Consider the following 20,988-nt stretch of genomic DNA (forward strand, 5'->3'; position numbering starts at 1 on the left):
ATAATGTACGGTGCCCTTAAGTGAATTGTAGAACATCGTAAGGTACGGTGTACTTAAGTAGAATACGAAATATGGTAAGGTACCATGCACTTAAGTGATTTTGGCATATTATAAGATATGGGCCATATACACTTGAGTGGGCTTTTTAGCTTGCATCCCACACAAGTGGTTCTATAAATAGAACCCTTGTGTAGAAGCATTTGTGTAGTTGCAATTTCGTTTCTCTCTCTCTCTCTCTCTCTCTCTCTCTCTCTCTCTCTCTCTCTCTCTCTCTCTCTCCCTCTCACACACACACACTCAAAGCCTTCATTTGTAGCAGCTATCATTGAGATTGAAGGAATCCGTTCGTGTGGACTAAGTAGAGGCGTTGTCATTGTTCAACGTTCGTGATCGCTATGTAGATCTGCATTAAAGGTTACAATCGCCATAAGAAGTAACAATTCTATCACTGATCATGCCCATTCGTAAGGATCATTAAAGGAGAAATTTTAAATTCTGCTGCATTTTGGATCGCCCTTCTCCTTCACTATGGTACCCTACAAGCAACATAACTCTGCTTCTGTCATCCAACTTCATTCTCTTAGCATCTGGAACATGTTTGTAACAAACAGAACCAAACACCTTCAGATGGCTCACACTTTTCTTATCTCCAGTCCACTTCTCTAAAGGAGACATTTCCTTTATCTTTTTAGTTGGACACCTGTTGAGCACATATATTGTAATGGCAACAACTTCTCCTCACAAGGTGTGAGGCAACTTTTTATCCTTCAACATGCTCCTTGTCATATCAAGCAAAATCCGGTTTCTTCTTTCAACAAGACAATTATGCTGAGGAGTGTATGTAGCAGTCACCTCATGCTCAATTCCATTCTCCTCATAGAACTTTCCGAACTCCATAGCTTTATACTTACCTCCACCATCAATTATGAGAACTTTTAGCTTCTGACCACTGTGATTTTCAGCCTTGATTCTGAATTTCTTAAACTCAGTAAACACCTTGTGTTTGAACTTTATAAGGAATACCCAAGTCATCCTTGTGAACTCATCAACCAATGACTCAAAATATTTATTCCCTCCAATTGAAGGTACTGAAAATGGTCCACACACATCAGAATGCACCACACCTAGAGCATGCTTTGCTCTTGGAGGCATTTCAGATGCAAATGGCAGACTTGGTTGCTTCCCTCTCATGCACACATTGCATGACTTATCTAGCTTCTTAATTGCAAGAATTCCATGTACCAACTTTTTTGAATTCAGATGCCCTAAGCTTCCGAAGTTCAGATAAACGAATCTTTTGTGCCACATCTCACTTTCCTTCATAACACTTGGTACAGTAAGGCATTCAGAGTTTGTAGTTTTAACATTCACTTTGAATGTTCTATTCCTTCCATGTTCTGACTTCATAATCAACTTCTGATTGCAGTGATACAATTTCAAAAGATTGTCCTTCATGGTAACTGAAAAACCTTTCTCAATTAATTAACCTACACTCATCAGATTTCTTTTCATTCCGGGAACATACCTCACATTATGAATCAATGTTGTTCTACCATTATCCAAAACCATTTATGACATTTTCCATTCCTTCAGCATTCAAATACTTATCATCAGCATATTTGATCTCGGTCCTCTTACAAGAGTCAAACTCAACCAACCATTTCTTATTTCTAGTAAGGTGATTTGAATAACCAGCCATAAATAACACAAGTTCATCATCAGAATCTCCTATGGCTATGTTTTCTTCTTCCGACTTCCTTTCCTTATTTGACCAACAATCAGCAGCGAAATGGCTAAACTTCTTACAACAATAGCACTGAACTTTCCCCTTGTCATACTTCTCATTCCCCTTATGAGCACTCTCATGCCTTTCAGAATCCGAGGTTTCTGACTTCTGAACATTATCAAATTTCTTCCTGGCTTCTGACCAAGACCGCTTCTGATATTTCTTACCAGAAGTTGCTTTTAGAGCCCGCTGCTTTACCTCCATTTCAGAGTTTCTCTCAGTCAAACGCAACTCTTATGCCTCTAGACTACTTTCCAGCTCTTCAATTTTCATGGTGCTAAGATCCTTAGAATGTTCAATTGCTACAACAATGTAATCAAACTAAAGAGTAAGAGATCTAAGTACCTTCTCAATGATCTTTTCTTCAGAGAGAGTTTCTCCTCACACCTTCATCTCATTTGTGATCAGAATCACTCTAGAGATGTAATCAGGTACCTTCTCATTATTCTTCATGATGAGATTCTCATACTGCTTACACATAGATTGAAGCTTCACCTTCTTCACTGATGCATCACCGTCGTAGCACCGTACCAGTGTGTCACACACAGTTTTCGCCGTCGTTGAATCAATGATTTTCTCAAACACATTCACATCTACACACTGATGGATATAGAACAACGCCTTCTGATCCTTATTCCTCATGTCACATTGAGCATCGCTCTGTGTATCCGTTGCATTTGCCGGAAGTGCAACCGAAACATAACTGTTATTGACGAGATCAAGAATATCTTGAAAGCCAAATAACACACGCATCTGAATCATCCGCTGACTCCAATTCTTACCATCGAACATTGGAAGCTTAATACTCAAATTACCATTTCCATTCATCTTCAACCTTGTGCAATTCACTAAGATCTAACCAAACGCTAGTGTTTCACAATCCCGCAAAATCAAGAAATGTAATTTTGTTACGATTCCGATCCAAAATTCAACACGAATTTAAGAAATAAAATCAATCACACAACGCCTCACCGTTCACTCGTGTTTCCTTGTGGATCTGAACTGGAGCTCTAGATACCAATTGTTGGTGCGCAAGATGAAAAAGATGAAGATGGAAGAAGATAGAGAAGATAGAGAATTGAAATAACAAACTTCCATTATTATTCAAACGGTTACAGTAAATGGTTACGTACTACTACTTTATTGACAGCTACACTTGTTTATATACACAAACAATAATGCCACGTAGACAAAAATGCTAACATACACTAGTTAGGTCATACTTAACAAAACTAATACTACTACTAAATATGAATTACTTCTAGCAATTTTATTAGGCCAACAAGAGGAAATATTCCATGGAAAGGAGGGAAGGCTAGACGCCATGGTGAGGGGATAGTTACCATGCAGTGCCACGTGTCGCCCAAAGAAGTCATATGGTCGCCCAAAAAGGGGTCATAAGTCTATTTGGAGTGGGCTCCCTTTGTCCACTTGCCTAGTAAACGTGGGTGATGACGTGGATCCACAATAACTAACTGACAAAGAGTCGGTCAAAACGAGAAACCACCCTCCCCACAATCCAAGAAGATCAAGTCCTCCCATGACCACATTCATTGGTCACGAGTCTAAGGTAAACAATTATCTAGATCTCTAGCCCAGATCTAATAGACCTCTATAAATATCTCATTCCTAGAATGAGGATGAAACAAATTCATAACTTACACTAAATATCACTTAGGCCCTAAACACTACACTTATACACAAAATCTCTCACCTCATATGAGTTGATTCTCTAAACCACCATAAACACTATAACATCGTCATAAATGGCTTCTCACCATTACGAGTAAACCCTAACCACCTTAAATTGTTATAAACATATTAAAACATTTGAGAATCCTTTATTTTTGTAGAAATACCATACACATGCATTTTTTACCACAACAAAAATTATAGAAATATATTTTAAAAAGAAGAAAAAGAAGAATAATTAAGATCATTTTATTTAAAAATGACAGCTAAAAATCATTATTAATTTAACAATTTACCAAGTTTAACAACTCAATTTGACTAGTGTTATGTTATGTCTTCTGATTTCTTGTTAAGTCAAACTCAAACTTCATTGTTTCTGTCTCAGTCTCTCCTTGTTCCCTCCGACCGATCCTCCACCGTTCCATCCTTCACCTTCATCTACTACATTCCCTCCAATTTCATCACTTTCAGATTTCACTTTCTTCATATTCATAAATCCCTATTTAATGGCTTCAATTTCGCATGCGATCACTGCCACCACCAACCCCTACCTAAACCTTCCTCACCCAGCTCAAACCCGCTCCTCTATACTCCGTCTCTCTCACTCCAACTCCCGTAGAGTCATCAAGAATGTTGGTGTCTTTGCAGAACATAGCAATTCCACTTCAACCTCAGCTATTGATTTCAATGATCCTGATTGGAAAATCAAGTTTCAGCAGGACTTTGAGTCCCGTTTTCGACTTCCTCATATTACTGATATTTTTCCTGATTCTCCTCCTATTCCTTCTACCTTTTGTCTCAAAATGAGGTTCGTTTTGTTTGATTTCTTTCAATTTTATAACTTAATTAAAATGGAATCTAATATATATTGTTTGTTTGATTTGTAACAGAACTCCGATAGGTAAAAATATTCCAGGTCATTACTCATTGGATGAAGAGTGGCATGGTTACATTAATAACAATGATAGAGTGCTTCTCAAGGTGCGGTTGTTTTTTTTCTTCTTCCCCTTAATGTTGCTTTCATTAAATTTTAGTGGAATTAGAGATATCACTTAAATAGAGATTATACAGCTTTAAACAATCATCATTCAGCACCTTACAAGCTGATTTTTTGGGTTTGATTTGGACTCAAAACCCAGGATCATGGATCCGTAATGGGGGTGTATTAGGGATAATCCAAGTCTCGTATAGGTTGGTTAGAGATATGATGTCATTTTTGTAGCACTGACACCTCTTAAAAAAACTGTCCGTGTCAGACATGACACTGACACCTGTGAATATGTTCAATTTATTCATTTCTCAAATTATTACTGGTGTAGACGTGTTAGCGTCAGTGTCATATCTGGTGTTCGTGTCTGTGTCCGTGCTTCATAGGATGTAATAGGGCTTGTAAAGTTTAGACAATCGTTGCCTTATAGCCTAGTCTTGTGAGATTGACTTAGACGTAATACTTAAAATGGTACTGGAGTTTCAAGTTCATTATTGGGCCATTTGTATTTTCTACGGATCAGGCCAAAAGACCTAATATGTGAGAGATGTACGGGGAAAACTCTGGTCTCGCACGGGCTAGTGATATGGCGTTAAATAGGGCTTATAAAGATTAGACAGTTTTCATCTTTGAAATCGGTTTTGTTCCGTTTACTTAAGCTAAAAAACTAAGAACTATATTAGACACTGTCCTAAACTGAGAACTTAAGTTGGGCTGCTGGTTTGATGTTAACTAAGCTGTTTATCTCACAGTTGGACTAACTTCATACGGTTTATGCATTTTGTTTTATTATCCTGGAATTGATACAATTTAACTGCAGTGACATGCTACTGTTAGACATTTGATTTGTGATGGCTCTGAATGTTGCTTTGGTTTTTCAGACAATTAACTATTCGTCGCCTAAATCTGCTGGTGCTGAGTGCATTGATCCCAATTGTACTTGGGTAGAACAATGGTAAAGAATTTGTTTCTTCAATTTTAAACATATTCCAGTCAGTTATATATGATTGTTTCTATGTTTCCATATGTCGTCTTGCATCTTAGAATGTAGGTTTGAAATGCTGTTAGGGGAATACAATTTTTCAATATAGGTTTCTCATACTAAAATGCTTCTTAAAATGTTTGAAGAAAATCACGCCGGATGTGATATTGGTGGTAAAATCTATATGAATATGCAGGCTGATTACCATTGAATTTGTTACTTGTATTTTCTGGGTTCAATATCTTGACATATAAAATATTGTTTTTCAAATATTAGCTTATATGGTGAGTTTTTGAAATCTTGTTAGGGTTCATCGAGCGGGGCCTCGGGAAAAAATATACTATAAACCAGAAGAAGTTAAGGCAGCAATTGTCACCTGTGGAGGGCTCTGCCCTGGTCTTAATGATGTCATCAGACAGGTTAGTTTTTTATGAAGTTATTTTTCAAAAAGCTTTTAGTTCACTTCCCATTTAATCGTAATGCTAATGATTATGGTCGCTAAATTATTTGTGTTTGTTCAAATAATGAATGGGATGCAGATTGTAATCACACTTGAAATATATGGAGTAAAAAAGATAGTGGGGATTCCTTTTGGTTATCGAGGATTTTCTGATAAAGAATTGACAGAAGTACCGGTAATCTCATACCTCCCTCATTGTTTTCGGTTTAACATCAGTTTATTAATCTAATGATACATAGTTCATCGAACATGAGTTCCCGACGATTCTTTAACTATAGTGGTCTATCATTCACAGCTGTCAAGGAAAGTAGTTCAGAATATTCATCTATCTGGTGGAAGCTTGTTGGGAGTTTCGCGAGGAGGACCTGGAGTCAATGATATCGTGGATACTTTGGAGGTAGGTGATTGATCTGATCTATCAAAAACCACTCGATGATTTCATGATGGGATACAACATGGTATCATATTTCTCTCATATTATATGCATATTATTGATTTTTCAGGAGAGAGGGATCAACATGCTTTTTGTACTAGGTGGAAATGGAACACATGCTGGTGCAAATGCAATTCACAGTGAGGTGATTAATCCTCTAGCCTAATATCAATTAATGCTGCAATTTTGATTGTGATATTTTGAGTTTCTTGTGCGAATAAATTGTGTTTTTCCTTCTTTTTCTTAACTACAAACTTTTATTTCTTTTAGTGCTGCAAAAGACTACTCAAAGTGTCTGTCATTGGAGTGCCTAAAACTATTGATAATGATATTCTATTGATGGATAAAACTTTCGGATTCGATACTGCTGTAGAAGAAGCACAAAGAGCAATTAATTCTGCATACATTGAGGTACGTAAATTATATCTTATTCTTTGTCACTCAATGCAGTAAATGTTTCGACGCGGTATATATTAAAATATTGGCACTTCTTCCCCATCTTTTATCAGGCACATAGTGCATATCACGGAATTGGGGTTGTGAAATTAATGGGCCGTAGTAGTGGGTTCATAGCAATGCAGGCTTCCCTATCTAGTGGACAGGTCGACGTATGTTTGATACCTGAGGTATGTATGATAAAAACTAATTTGACGGTCTCCCATTTTTCACCGTACCTATAAACTGATACAATTTTTGGCTGTGGTTCTAAGGTGCCGTTTAACTTACATGGCCCTCATGGTGTATTGAGGCATCTGCAGTACCTTCTAGAAATGAAGGGATCGGCTGTAGTCTGCGTGGCAGAGGGAGCTGGACAGGTGATTATCGATTTCTTTGAAGACTTTTATATTAAGACATGAAACTGTCTATAACTGGTAATATTTTGTGCAGAATTTACTTCAAAACACTAATGCAAAAGATGCATCGGGAAATATTGTATTTGGAGATATTGGTGTATATATACAGCAAGAGGTTTGTATTAACTGTTTTTGGCGCTCGAAATAAACTAAATGAGCGTAAATAGCTTCCTTCGTTTAAATTTTTTATTTAACAAAGTATATGCTGATGAATGTTGTATTTCAGACAAAAAAATATTTCAAGGAGATTGGTGTTCATGCTGATGTAAAATATATTGATCCAACATACATGATCCGTGCGTGTCGAGCAAATGCATCAGATGGGATTTTATGCACTGTACTTGGACAAAATGCTGTTAGTCTCTCTCTCTCCCTCTTTTTGTTTTTGCTACAATAGCAGCAAAGAGATTCAAATCTATGAGATTATGTCGATTTCGTGCTATTCTATCTGCATCGAATTCCCCCATATTGATTCATTGCTATTGCATTGCAGGTTCATGGTGCATTTGCAGGATATAGCGGCATATCAGTAGGTTTATGTAACACCCACTATGCTTACTTCCCCATCCCGGAAGTAATATCGCATCCCCGACTGGTGGACCCTAACAGTCGAATGTGGCATCGTTGCTTAACTTCAACTGGCCAACCTGACTTCATCTGATAGTTATCTACCCTTTCCAATAAGTTATTTGCTGATAGTTATATCATAAGTAGATAGCTTCAAATTAATTCTGGCAAATTTGCCGAAACAATCAAATGTGAAAATAATAGGAAGGGTAACATTTTTTCCTTTGAAAAATTGGTTATTTGTAAAGCATGGCAGTTTTGTCTGCTGCATTCAAATTAACATTTTAGATGTATCATCTCTAAGCATTATATCACATATTAATGGCCAAATTTTAATGAAATAACATATGATAATGAATCTGCATAGAATGATAAACATGTGTAGTGTTTGAAATTCATTACTATAGTTTATGATTCTTCTGACTTATATTATGGGTTATGAACCATCACATAGTGGATTATACGCCATATCTTCCCTAAAAGTAAGACATTGAGCTTATGATTCTTCTTATTGGCATGTTGATTAAAGAACATAGGATAACGAAAGAACTAAGAATGATAATCATTTTTGAAATTCATTATATGTTTTGAGAATATCAAGTGTTAGTAGCATGGGGAAGTTCCATATTGGTTAGAAATACGAGAAATACGGAGACTTGAACATTTATAAGTGGGAGAGACACATAACATACTCATCCAAAACTTTAAGGTGATAGGTATGTGGATTCTCCCATTTATAAATGCTAAAGTCTCCATATTTTCAATTAATGTGAGACTTTTTCACATTACTCACATTTGTTATTCTTAACCCTCCCCATTAGGTGTGAATCTATCCACAATGCTTCTCTTCAAGCAAAAACTTTTTTTATCACATACACTTGTACCGTCGTTGACACTCTTCAATAGGACTTTACCCACGATCATGTGGGGATGCTTTTGATACAAGTGGGCCGGTCCCTTCGCTCGAACCAAAGACTCATGATACCACTGTTGGGGTCAATTCGGGGTCAACACGAGGGAACATTGATGACTTCTTAGCAAGTGTACCGATAATGTCGAAGTAATAACAAAAAGATCGAATCCACAAGGACTGCCTCCAAGCAAGACAAGATATGTGCAATTTATAAAGAACTAGTAAAAAAGGAATTTTTTTTAGTTTCAATTCGAAAAGTAAATAAACGAGTAAACAATGTCACGAAAGCGGTCAGGTTGTATTCTAGAATTCCTTATTCCTCTATTGTTGATGTTTGATGCTCTGTATGAATGATCTAATCATTATAATCCCATGGTGAATTAACAAAACCGTTATAGCTGATCCCTCACGAAATAACTCACTAACCACTACTCAGAGCTTTCTATCTCTAGTTCGTCAGCGTAAGTAGGGTTAGGTGATGTATAGAACATTAAAGTTGCAACGTGGTTTTTGACACATTCTTTTTAAGTAACAACAATTTTTTTGTTGGTGTGTGTAATACCCTAATTTTTGCCCCTAAGATCTCTTATCAGTTGCATAACATCAATGTCATCAAATACTTTTGTGCTATATCCTTATGCTTTGCTAACCCCACAAAAATACAAAAAAAATATATGTCTCGCTTTGCTTTGTTGACAAGTTAGGGTTTTGGCATCAAGAAGTTCAAGAGATGTATCAATCAAGGCTTAGTGTGATCATAAATATCTCAAGGTGATCAAGAGTCTCCCTCCATCAACATGAAGAAAAAATAAGAATAAGAGAGAGAGAGGCGTGAGGTTGATGGTGATGCGGAGGTGGTTCGAATGCCCTCGCCCTAGCCCTTTTTGTATTTTTATTCACCAGGCAGCGCATGGCCTAGTGGCTTGTGTTTTTGGCTGGAACCCCAAGGGCGTAGATTCGAACCTGGCCAAGGCATTGTATTTTTTTTATCACTGCTTAACTTTCATTTTTTTCACAACTTAAAAAGCCATAACTTTATGATCCCTTAACACTTTTGGTCCCTTACTTTTGCCATGTGTTCATGAGAATGTCTATTTTATGATACCAAAAATAATATTTATTCCATGTATTTTTAGTATGTTGAAAATTGGTCCTTTTTAAGTATTTTATGCATTTCAAATGACTTTCTTTTGATGTTTTCCTTAACCTAATGGACCTTAAATGTTTGTATAACTTTGTTGTGTTGTGTTTAGGCCTTGTTCTATGTTTATAACATGTTTGTCTTGACTTATTGCCTTCCATAACATGATTAAAATGACTTAAACTTGAAAAGTATGTTGATTAAACAATCTTGAGATTAGGGTTTTGGTTAAGAACTTTGCAAGAACACATTGATGCATGACTAGAGCTTCCACTTGAGTTTGTTCCTCTTCATGTTTTGAATTAATCTATGGCTTGTTTGTTTATATCTTGATTATTCAAGCATTCATAGTTTCCTAAATGTAAACATGTTTATACCTTGTTAGGACTTAGGACTTGACTTGTCTCCCACATGTCTTTGCTTCACAATGATGCCCCTATCTAGGGTTTTGCTTTGACATGTAAGATACACTTTACTCACAAGTCACCTTGAATATACACTTGTTTAATCATGTCTTGTGGTACTTCACTTGTATTCTATCTTAATTTATTATGTTATATTCATGTCCTATAATTGTTTATCATTTCATTCAAGTATTTCCGTCATAAACTTCCATAATGTTGAATATGTATCTCATACTTGTTCATGTGCTATCTCTTGTGGTGTTATTTAAACCTTTGTCATATCTTGTTTATGTTAATAATGCCTTAAAAACATGTAAGCAACTTATTCATGTCTTGCCAATTTATGTATCTTTATGTATCTAAATCCAAGGGAAATGATCTTATGTTGACTTCCTAGTCATGTACTGTTTGTTTGTTTGTTGACTTTGTTTGTCCATTCATGCATTTACCCTAAACCAAACCCTACCCCCTTTTCAAGCTAAAACACCCACACAAACCTTGACTTACTTTTAGTAAATGGATTTTTCAATTACACTTTCAAATGCTTTAGTACATATGAGGCGTTTCAAACACAAACCTTGACTTACTTTTAGTCAATGGGTTTTTCAGTTACACTTTCAAATGCTTTGGTACACATGAAGCATCTCAAACTCAAACTTTGACTTACCTTTAGTCAAGTAACACTTTTCAAAAACATTTTTTACCCCTTTCATTGCCCTATTCAAAAATCAAACAACTTTTAAACCAAAACATAGATAAATTCAAAAGGTTCCTGTAGAGTACTACATATGCTTAGGATGCTAATACCTTCCCTTTGCATAAGCAACCCCCGTACTTTTGATCTCTACTTGCTTTGCTTCTAGTTTTAATATTTGCTATGCATGTTTATTTTTGGGTTTATTTTGAATCTTTTCCCCTTCCCTTGGAAAAATAAAAGTTCGGTGGTGATATCAATGTTTTATGAGTCAAGTTAATCCAATAGTTTGGTATCTGATTCTCACTCTGCGACAGAAATGGCGACTTCACTGGGGAATTCTCCCCAAGAGGGTTATAGCTATCTTGTTTTTATCTATGTTTTATTATTTGTTTGTTTATATTTTCTTGGGTGATCTTTGTGTTAAGATAAGTTCTGATCCGTACTTGAGTGCATATTGAGATAAGAGGGTGGTATTGTCAAGTTGGCTTGTGTGGAGTAATCCCGAACAAGCTGACTTGAGAATCCCCCAATCAGTAGAGGCACCTTTGGGGATAGTATTTGTTGAACGAGAAATCATAAAGATGTTTGCTATCTTTGACCTGGGAGCCCGAGAAGCTGATGACTTTAGTGTCCCTTTACCCTACTAAGCCTTGTTACGATGTAGTGTGGTGACTATGAAGGTGTAAACCTGAATTAGTTGATACGCGATACTACAATCAGATGAGTTTCTCTTGAGAATATTATTGGTTGACAAGTAGTTATCCAAACCGGTAATATCCGAAAGATGGGATTATGATTCTGGGAACTTTCTTGAAACCTTGGTTCATGTCTTGATGATAAACCCTTAGCAGTTACCTTGTTGGGATGGTTAGACCCATGGCCTCATGATCGTGAAGTCGAACCTATGAAACCCATGTATTTAACATCTTGCATATGTTTGTTAATCTTGATGTGTTTGGGCATTCATACATTCATGCATTCATTAATATCATCTTATAAAGTCTTCAAGGAACTTAGAAGCATTTGTTGCAAATATCATAGGTATTTTTCACTATGGATTTTGGAAGAAGAAGAGCTTAAAAGTACACTTTCAAGAGTCCAAAATTGGAGTATTTAAGAAAGATAGTATCTTTGGTGGTTAATCCTGAAGACTTCAAAGGAAAATAGTGGAGACTTCTACCTCTTTTGAAGACCAACATGGTGGATGGGGTTCTTGCTACATTGGTTCAGTTCTATGATCCATTCTACCGGTGCTTTACCTTTCCAGATTATCAACTTGTGTCTACCTTAGAGGAGTTTTCTCACATGATTGGCCTACCCATTCCTGATCAAGTCCCCTTTTATGGTTTAGAAAAAATTCCAAAGCATCAAGACATTGCAGAAGCTATTCATTTAAGGATGTCTGAGATCAAAGCTAGTCTGACTACAAAAGGAGGAATTCTTGGTTTGCCTGCTAAATTCTTGATAGATAAGGCTCGTTATTTTGCTAGCATGAAGAGTATGGACGCTTTTGAGGCTATTCTTGCCTTTCTCGTCTATGGATTGTTCCTCTTCCCCAATGTTGACGACTTAGTTGACATTAATGCTATCAAAATATTCCTAATTGGAAATCCAGTTCATACATTTCTTGTAGATGTTTACCATTCAGTCCATCTTAGGAATTATCATAAGGGAGGAATGATTATATGTTGTACAACTCTTCTCTACAAGTGGTTTATTTCACACTTGCCTCGGTCTACTACCTTTCGGGACCTCAAGGATGGTTTTCTATGGTCACAAAAGATTATGTCTCTCACTCATTCTAACATTGATTGGTTTGACTGTGCTTATGAGGGGGTGAAAATTATTGATAGTTGTGCTGAGTTTCCTAATGTACCTCTATTTGGTACAAAAGGGAGGCATTAACTTCTTAGATACCCAATGAAGGACAAGCCCAACACCATATTCTTAGAGAGTTTCTTCTTCAATAAATGAGAAGACAACAAAGCATTCGAAGAAAATATTATGCCTGCCTGGCGCCACGTCCATAAGCAAAGAAGAGAAGTTCTATGAAAGCTAGATTGCATCTCTTTGGAGCCTTATCTCCAATAGGTGCAATATAGGGCCGTTAGTTTGAAAATGCCTTATCCTCGAAAAGAGCCTTTGTCTTTAACTATTAAAGAACCTTCTCTCATTTTCATGACTGACGCGGAGAAACTCAAGGTTGCTTTGACTAGGATGCAACGAGAAAAGGATGCTTGGAAGAATAAGTATCAGATCGTCCAAGCAGAGAATAAAGAGCTTCAAAGACACTTGAAGAAAAGGAATGATGAAGAGCTTGCTAACAAGAAAAGAAAGGTGCAAGAGGATTTACTTTCCTCTAGCATTAGGTTATTTCCTAGTTCAAATAATCCTCCTACTTCATGCGCTTGGAAGATGATTGTCAACAAGCTAGTGGTTGAAAAAACTCAGATGAAGGACCGAATCAAGGAGCTTAATAGGAAGCTAAAAATAGAGATTGGATCTTCTTCTCAGCAACTTCCTTAGGATTCTAGATATTTTTCTTGTATCTTTTGAAAGTGTACTTCAAAAATTGTAATCTTTCCAATGAAATGAGATTTTTTTTCAGGTATCAAAAGAGTAGCACTTCTCTCCATGATGTTTGCAATAGCTATGTTTACTAAAGTTCCTTGAAATTCATTTGCATTGCATATCACGCATAATTCTAAATATCACATTTTTTTCATTCCCAAGACTTATCCCTGTCTTTCACTCCAAGAGACAAGTTGTTTCATCGGTACAACACTCAATCTAGTCATCAGAAAAGGATGGAACAACTTGAGCAGGAAAATGAGGAACTCAGGGAAGAAGTTACTTCACTCAAAGGCAGTTTGGAGAGACTCACAACAATGGTGGAAACACTGGTGGTTGCTCAAAATCAGCCACCCCCAGAGCCTATTCAAAGAACTGTAATTTTAGAGGTCGTGTCTACGCCCATTTTCGTGGCACCTGTGAACGCTTCTCAGTATCAGATGCACCCCAATTTCCCTTCGGGCATGCCACCAAATTATGTACCAGAAGGTTACCGCCCACAAGTTCCTGAAGCTCCCGTAATGCCCGATGTCATGTCGATGCCACCTCCTGTGATACGCTCTACCCTATACCATGAAGAACCCATCTTTCATGCCACTCCAAGTGAGAGTATGGGAGCATATGAGAAAATGACGAATTCCAAGATCAATTTGCTGAGATGCAAAAAGAGATTAAAACCCTTAGGGGAAAAGATCTATTTGGGAAGAATGCCCACGATCTCTGCCTTATGCCAAATGTTAAAATACCTGCTAAATTTAAAGTACCTGACTTTGAAAAGTACAAGGGGGATTCTTGTCCGAGGAGCCACTTAACTATGTATGCCTGAAAAAATTCTACTTAAACTAACAACCACCAGTTACTAATTCATTATTTTCAAGATAGTCTGACTGATGCCGCTCTCAAGTGGTACATGAACTTGGATAGTGCCCATATCCGCATATTCAATGATCTAGGTGAAGCTTTCACAGAAAGTACAAGTACAATGTCGACATGGCGCCGGACAGAGATGAACTTTGGGCTATGTCCCAAAGAGACAAGGAAACTTTCAAGGAATATGCACAAAGATGGCGTGAGGTTGCCACCCAGATTTTCCCTCCTCTCGAAGAAAGAGAAACGACTAAGATATACTTGAAGACTCTAAGTTTTTTTCTATTATGAACGAATGATAGAGAGTGCACCAAGTGATTTCACCGACATGGTAAATATGGGGATGCGTCTTGAGGAAGGTGTCTGATCGGGAAAATAGCAAGTGTACTATTTTTCCTTTTATAGTAATAATGGGAAAATTCCCCGAATGTGGATCTCAAGGACTGCAAGTCAATATTGAGTTTAAATTATCATTCAATTAAACAAAAAATATTAATTTGATTTTTAGGTGTAAAAATATAATAATAAAAGTAAAGGCAAAGAAGAATGAAAATAAGGGTTTATAGAGAAAAAGGAACAATGCCAGGGAAGGTGTACGGTTTATCCCTCTAACAACTCTGAGTCACTATTGCATCAACAAATACCAATTACTACCGGTTCTTAAGGGTATTTTCTCCCAAGTCCTTGGTGAGAAAACCTTTAATCAATTTACCCTAATTTCTATGTCCATAGCCAATTAGGGTGAAGTTAAGCTTTATAATATCAAGAATACTCTGGTTCATACAGGGTATCCCTAGTCCTAGGTGATATCTATTGTAGAGTAACCTTATGAAAACCTTATCAATGGCGGTCCAGCCTAATTGATAACCACAAATCAATCTCGATTGGTTCGAAAGAGAAAGCAATAAATACATCAAAAGGTTATCGTAAAAACAATATTATAAATGCAAATGTAAACTCAAATTCATTACAAGTCTAAATCAGGGACACCCCCTAGCATTGGGGGGTTTAGCTACTCATATTGTTCAAAACAAATTCAAGATAAAAATTACACATTACAAGTAATTGGATGACTTTGATCTTCAATCGCTCCCGCTCATGAAAACCTTCAGCTCTCCGAATGCCTTGATCTCTGTAATACTTGATTGCTTCACAATATTGTATTTTTTCGTATTCCAAGATGATTTTTCCTTTGGCATAAGGTCCTCTTTTATAGTGAAAATTCCAAGCAGCAGTTGGACATGTCCAAAAATATCTCTGAAATAGCCCGACGAACAAAAGTCCGAGAAAACTGAATTTTTTGGGCTTGGGCTGACACGGCCCGTGTCAGCTGACATGGGTGGCCGTGTCAGCCTACTGTCCTGGATGACACGCCCCTGACATGGGGTGACACGGCTGGTTGAGCTGCCTGACACGGCCCGTGTCAGACTACTGTTTTCTTCAACACGTCCTGCCTTGCCTGACACGGCCCGTGTCAGGCCTCATGTACCGGGGTTTTCTGCTCCTCTACTTGCCAGAATCTCACATTGTCTCGTTATGAGTTCCCTGGTTCTTCTACCTGAACCTGTCGGGCAAAAACACAACAATCCCACGCATAAAATCATGAAAATATAATAAAAATAAAGCAATGACTAAAAATGCTTAAATATAATACCGGAAGTAAAACTAACTCGAAAAGTATCAAAAATGGTTGCACAGTGTTTCAAAAGCCTCGGTTTCTTAGTCCACCTACCACAAAGTTCTCGTAATCAGCAACAATGTTTTCACTACCTTTTTTGTCTCTAATTTCCAGGTCGAATTCTTGAAGTAGTAGGATCCATCGCAGCAGCCTTGGATTTGATTCCTGTTTGGCAAAAAGATATTTTAAAGCAGTATGGTCAGTATACACAATTACCTTTGATCCCAACAGATAGGATATGAACTTGTCAAACGTGTACACCACCGCCAGGAGTTCTTTTTCAATGGTTGCATAGTTCATTTGAGCAGGGTTCAATACGTGGCTTGCATAATATATCACATGCAAGAGCTTCTTCTTGCGTTGCCCTAGTACTGCCCCTACTGCGTTATCACTAGCATCGCACATTATCTCAAAAGGAATAGACCAATCGGGGGCAATAACTATTGGGGCTGACACAAGTTCCTTCTTCAAGGTCTCGAAGGCTTGCCTACACTCCTTGTCAAATAAGAACAGTGTATCTTTCACCAGTAGACTAGTTAGTGGTTTTGCAATCTTGGAGAAATCTCTTATGAACCTGCGGTAGAACCCCGCATGTCCTAAGAAGCTTCGGATGCCTTTTTCATTTACCGGCGATGGTAAATTTGCTATTACCTCCACTTTTGCTATGTCCACTTTGATACCTTTGTTGGAGATCTTGTGTCCCAAGACTATTCCTTCACGTACCATGAAGTGACATTTTTCCCAATTTAGGATCAAATTTGTTTGCTGGCATCTTTCTAACACAAGTGACAAGTTAGTCAAACAATTATCAAATGAAGAACCGAATACCGAAAAGTCATCCATAAATACTTCGATATGCTTTTCGAGCATGTCAGCAAAGATTGATGTCATACACCTTTGAAAGGTGGCCGGTGCGTTGCACAACCCAAATGTCATTCTTCTATAAGCAAAAATACCATAGGGGCATGTGAATGCAGTCTTCTCTTGATCTTCAGGGGCAACAACAATATGGTTGTACCCCGAGTAACCATCTAGGAAACAATAGTAATCGTGTCTGGCTAACCTTTCCAACATTTGATCAATGAATGGTAACGGGAAGTGATCCTTCTGTGTTGCCACATTTAGTCTTCTGTAATCTATGCACACTCTCCAACATGTAACAGTTCGGGTTGGAATCAACTCATTCTTTTCATTTTTTATCACCGTTGTGCCCCCTTTTTTAGGTACCACATGGACTGGACTTACCCAAGAACTATCAGAAATAGGGTAAATTAGGCCCGCATCCAAGAGTTTTACAACTTCTTTGCGTACCACTTCTTTCATGGCTGGGTTAAGTCTTCGTTGTGGTTGCACCACCGATTTGTGATCATCTTCCATTAAGATCTTGTGCATGCAAACGGTCGGGCTTATACCTTTCAAGTCCTCAATTGCCCATCCGATTGCACCTTTGTATTTTTTTAGCACTTGAATGAGTTTTTCCTCTTGGACACTCTGTAGACTAGCATTGATAATAGCTGGGCATTTTTTTTCAGTGTCCAGAAATACATACTTCAGATTTGTTGGTAACTGCTTCAGGTTCACCCCTGTTTTTGGTTCTGCAGTGACATCTGATGGTGGTGGTCTTAAATCTTCCCACCAGTGTGGTCTAGATCTAATCCATTCAGGTTTTTTTCCATCATAGCGAGCACCTCAGACTCTCCTTCATCTTCATCACTTTCAAAAATTGATATACTTAAGACTCGTTCTAGTGGTGACTGGGGTCTATGCCTTTCATTTTCTTGAGCAATTACTTGATCTATCATCTCTATAGTGTTGCTTGTGCTGATATCATCTTTGTATTGCATTGTGTTTCTCACATCTATTTTTAATTCTTCATCATAGACTTTGAGGGTCATAGTTCCTTCCTTAATGTCTATCATACACCGTCCTAATTCTAAGAAAGTTCTGCCCAATATGAGAGGAATCTCCTCATCTTCAGGCATTTCCAGAATGACGAAATCAACTGGGAAGAAAAACTTGTCAATTTTTACAAGAACATCTTCCACAATCCCATAGGGTCGCCTCACAGAGCAATCCGCAAACTGAAGTGTCATTCGAGTATCTTGAACAAAACCGATGCCTAATTTTTTATAGATGGAAAGTGGCATCAAGCTTACACTCGCTCCTAAGTCAATCAGAGCCTTCTTGAATTTTCTATCACCAATAGTGCATGGAGTAGTAATCGATCCCCTGTCTTTTTTTTTCACTGGGATTTTCATGCCTTGGAGAATGGCACTTCATGTTTCAGTTAGGATGATCAGGTCTATATCAGTGGAATGCTTCTTGGAGATGATGTCTTTCATGAACTTGGGATATATTGGCATTTATTCTAATGCCTCAGAAAAAGGAAGGTTGATTTTGAGTTTTTTGAACATTTCCAAGAACCTCTCAAAATTATTTTCATGTTGATCTTTCTTTTTCTGTCTTGGAGGGTAAGGGAGTTTGATGACTGGTTTTGGAACCTTCTCTTTCTCCTTCACAGGTGGTAGTATCACTTCTTCATCTTGGTCCTTGGCTTCCTTGATTTCTAAATCCACTTCTATCAATCCATCTTTTTCCTCTGTTGACTTCCCACTTCCGGTTACGACAGCGTTAACAGTGTTATGTTCCCGCGGATTTGTTAGCGTACCACTAGGTAGGGTACCCGGGGCTTGAGAATTTGAAGCTAACTGTTGTGCTATCTGACCCATTTGGACTTCGAGATTTTTAATGGAGGTCATGGTGTTTTTCTGACTAGTCCTTGTTTCTTCTTGAAACGGTATGCTGTGGGCTGCTAATTTTTCAATGGCAATTTCCTATTCAGCCTTTTTAGGTGCCTGTTGTTGCTGCTGTTGTTGATACTGAGTCTGATATTGCCCTGTACCTTATTGTGGAGCATTCCCTCTCTGATCTTTCCAAGAGAAGTTTTGATGATTCTTCCAACCTGGGTTGTAAGTGTTAGAATAGGGATTATTCTGCTTCAAGAATTTGATCTCTTCAATTTGTTGGGGAGTAGTAAAGCAATAGACCGTGTGATGAGGTCCATTACAGATTTCATAAGTTCTAGCCTGAGCTGGCTGGACCTGCACTATCTGTTGAGTACCTATATTCATAACTTTCAGCTTCTTGTCTACTTCGGCAGCAACTGTGTCTTTCAGATGGATTTTATTTGTCTCTAATTTCAGACCAATCACCCCCTCTGGCTGACTAGTACACCTGTCGTCTAATTCTAGATGTTCATTAGCAACTATTGCTTCAATAATCCTCTTGATACCAGTGGCTGTTGAGAAATTTGTTGAGCCACCGACTGTTGTATCAATCAACTATTTTGTTTTTATTTTCATCCCATTAACGAACATCTACATTTGTTCGGTCTGATCCATATTATGAGTTGGACACGCTACTAAGATCCTTTTGAATCTTTTGTAAGTGTCTCCCAATGATTCACCATCCTTCTGTTTGAAATTAAGAAGTTCATACCTTTTTCTCAAGAATACTGATGCTGGAAAGTACTCATTTAAGAATGCAGTTTCCATCTCTTCCCATGATGTGATACTGCCGGCAGGAAGAGAATAGAACGAATCTTCCGCGTCTTCAGCTAAAGTGAACGGGAACATTCTTAATTTTTTTGCTTCATCAGTATGACCATCAATTTTCAGTGTGGTGATCATGGTCATAAATCTTTGCAGGTGTTTGTTGGAATCTTCATTAACCTTTCCGGTGAAAGGTTTTCTTACCAATTGATTGATCGTGCTAGGATGTAGTTGAAAATTTGCCACATTCACCGGTTGGTTGACAATGGTTAGTCGATCACGTGGTGCGTTTGTACCTCCATAGTCACCCAGGAGTCTTTCCGGACGTGGAGGCGGTGGAATTGGAGGAACTTCAACCATTGGTTCCTTGACTTCTGAGTGATTAGAGGTACTTTCTTCTTTGGAATCCACTCTTTGATTCTGCTTCTTCGGTGAAGGGTTCTCTCGATCTCTGCGTAAAAAAGAAGTCCAGATGAGGGTTCTCCTCGCATACACAAATTAGTAAATTAGAAATGACAGAAAAATAATTTTATTGCAGAGCAACAAAATTTTAATTGAAATTAAAATTAGACTCTATATTTTGGCAGTCCCCGACAACGGCGCCAAAAACTTGATTGGGAAAATAGCAAGTGTACTATTTTTCCTATTATAGTAATAATGGGGAAATTCCCCGAATGTCGATCTCAAGGACTGCAAGTCAATATTGAGTTTAAATTATCATTCAATTAAACAAAAAGTATTAATTTGGTTTTTAGGTGTAAAAACATAATAATAAAAGTAAAGGCAAAGAAGAATGAAAATAAGGGTTTATAGAGAAAAATGAACAATGCCAGGGAAGGTGTATGATTTATCCCTGTAACAATTCTGAGTCACTATTGCATCAACAAATATCAATTACTACCAGTTCTTAAGGGTATTTTCTCCCAAGTCCTTGGTGACAAAACCTTTAATCAATCTACCCTAATTTCTACGTCCATAGCCAATTAGGGTGAAGTTAAGCTTTATAATATCAAGAATACTCTGGTTCATATAGGGTATCCCTAGTCCTAGGTGATATCTACTGTAGAGTAACCTTATGAAAACCTTATCAATGGGGGTCCAACCTAATTGATAACCACAAATCAATCTCGATTGGTCGGAAAGAGAAAGCAATAAACACATCAAAAGGTTACCGTAAAAACAATATTATAAATGCAAATGTAAACTCAAATTCATTACAAGTCTAAATCAGGGACACCGCCTAGCATTGGGGGGTTTAGCTACTCATATTGTTTAAAACAAATTCAAGATAAAAATTACACATTACAAGTAATTGGATGACTTTGATCTTCAATCGCTCCCGCTCATGAAAACCTTAAGCTCTCAGAATGGCTTGATCTTTGTAATACTTAATTGCTTCACAAT

The 20,988-nt window shown here is 37.6% G+C and overlaps 2 protein-coding genes across 2 annotated transcripts; both read left to right on the forward strand.

Annotated features, from left to right (window-relative positions):
- Nucleotides 1-3,792: 3,792 nt before the first annotated feature.
- On the forward strand, nucleotides 3,793-8,138 carry LOC127074954 (ATP-dependent 6-phosphofructokinase 5, chloroplastic). The gene is made up of 13 exons (XM_051016376.1): nucleotides 3,793-4,286; nucleotides 4,369-4,459; nucleotides 5,348-5,421; nucleotides 5,756-5,867; nucleotides 5,988-6,083; nucleotides 6,204-6,305; nucleotides 6,412-6,486; nucleotides 6,612-6,752; nucleotides 6,851-6,967; nucleotides 7,052-7,156; nucleotides 7,230-7,310; nucleotides 7,422-7,550; nucleotides 7,689-8,138. The coding sequence occupies exons 1-13, from the start codon at nucleotides 3,985-3,987 to the stop codon at nucleotides 7,854-7,856; spliced, it is 1,593 nt and encodes a 530-aa protein (XP_050872333.1). The 5' UTR covers nucleotides 3,793-3,984; the 3' UTR covers nucleotides 7,857-8,138.
- Nucleotides 8,139-12,114: 3,976 nt separating this feature from the next.
- On the forward strand, nucleotides 12,115-12,822 carry LOC127136957 (uncharacterized). Its single transcript, XM_051063461.1, has one exon. The coding sequence runs from the start codon at nucleotides 12,115-12,117 to the stop codon at nucleotides 12,820-12,822; it is 708 nt and encodes a 235-aa protein (XP_050919418.1).
- The last annotated feature ends 8,166 nt before the right edge of the window (nucleotides 12,823-20,988 follow it).

Source organism: Lathyrus oleraceus, chromosome 4 (assembly GCF_024323335.1).
Source record: "Lathyrus oleraceus cultivar Zhongwan6 chromosome 4, CAAS_Psat_ZW6_1.0, whole genome shotgun sequence".
NCBI classification, from domain to species: Eukaryota; Viridiplantae; Streptophyta; class Magnoliopsida; order Fabales; family Fabaceae; genus Lathyrus; species Lathyrus oleraceus.

What these genes read in the sequence shown, in the direction of transcription:
- LOC127074954 (XM_051016376.1), top strand. Translation starts at nt 3,985, where the DNA reads ATGGCTTCAATTTCGCATGCGATCACTGCCACCACCAACCCCTACCTA. An exon ending in CAAATGCAATTCACAGTGAG is followed by an intron (nt 6,487 to 6,611) that starts GTGATTAATCCT and finishes TATTTCTTTTAG; the next exon opens with TGCTGCAAAAGACTACTCAA. An exon ending in CTGTACTTGGACAAAATGCT is followed by an intron (nt 7,551 to 7,688) that starts GTTAGTCTCTCT and finishes ATTGCATTGCAG; the next exon opens with GTTCATGGTGCATTTGCAGG.
- LOC127136957 (XM_051063461.1), top strand. Translation starts at nt 12,115, where the DNA reads ATGGTGGATGGGGTTCTTGCTACATTGGTTCAGTTCTATGATCCATTC.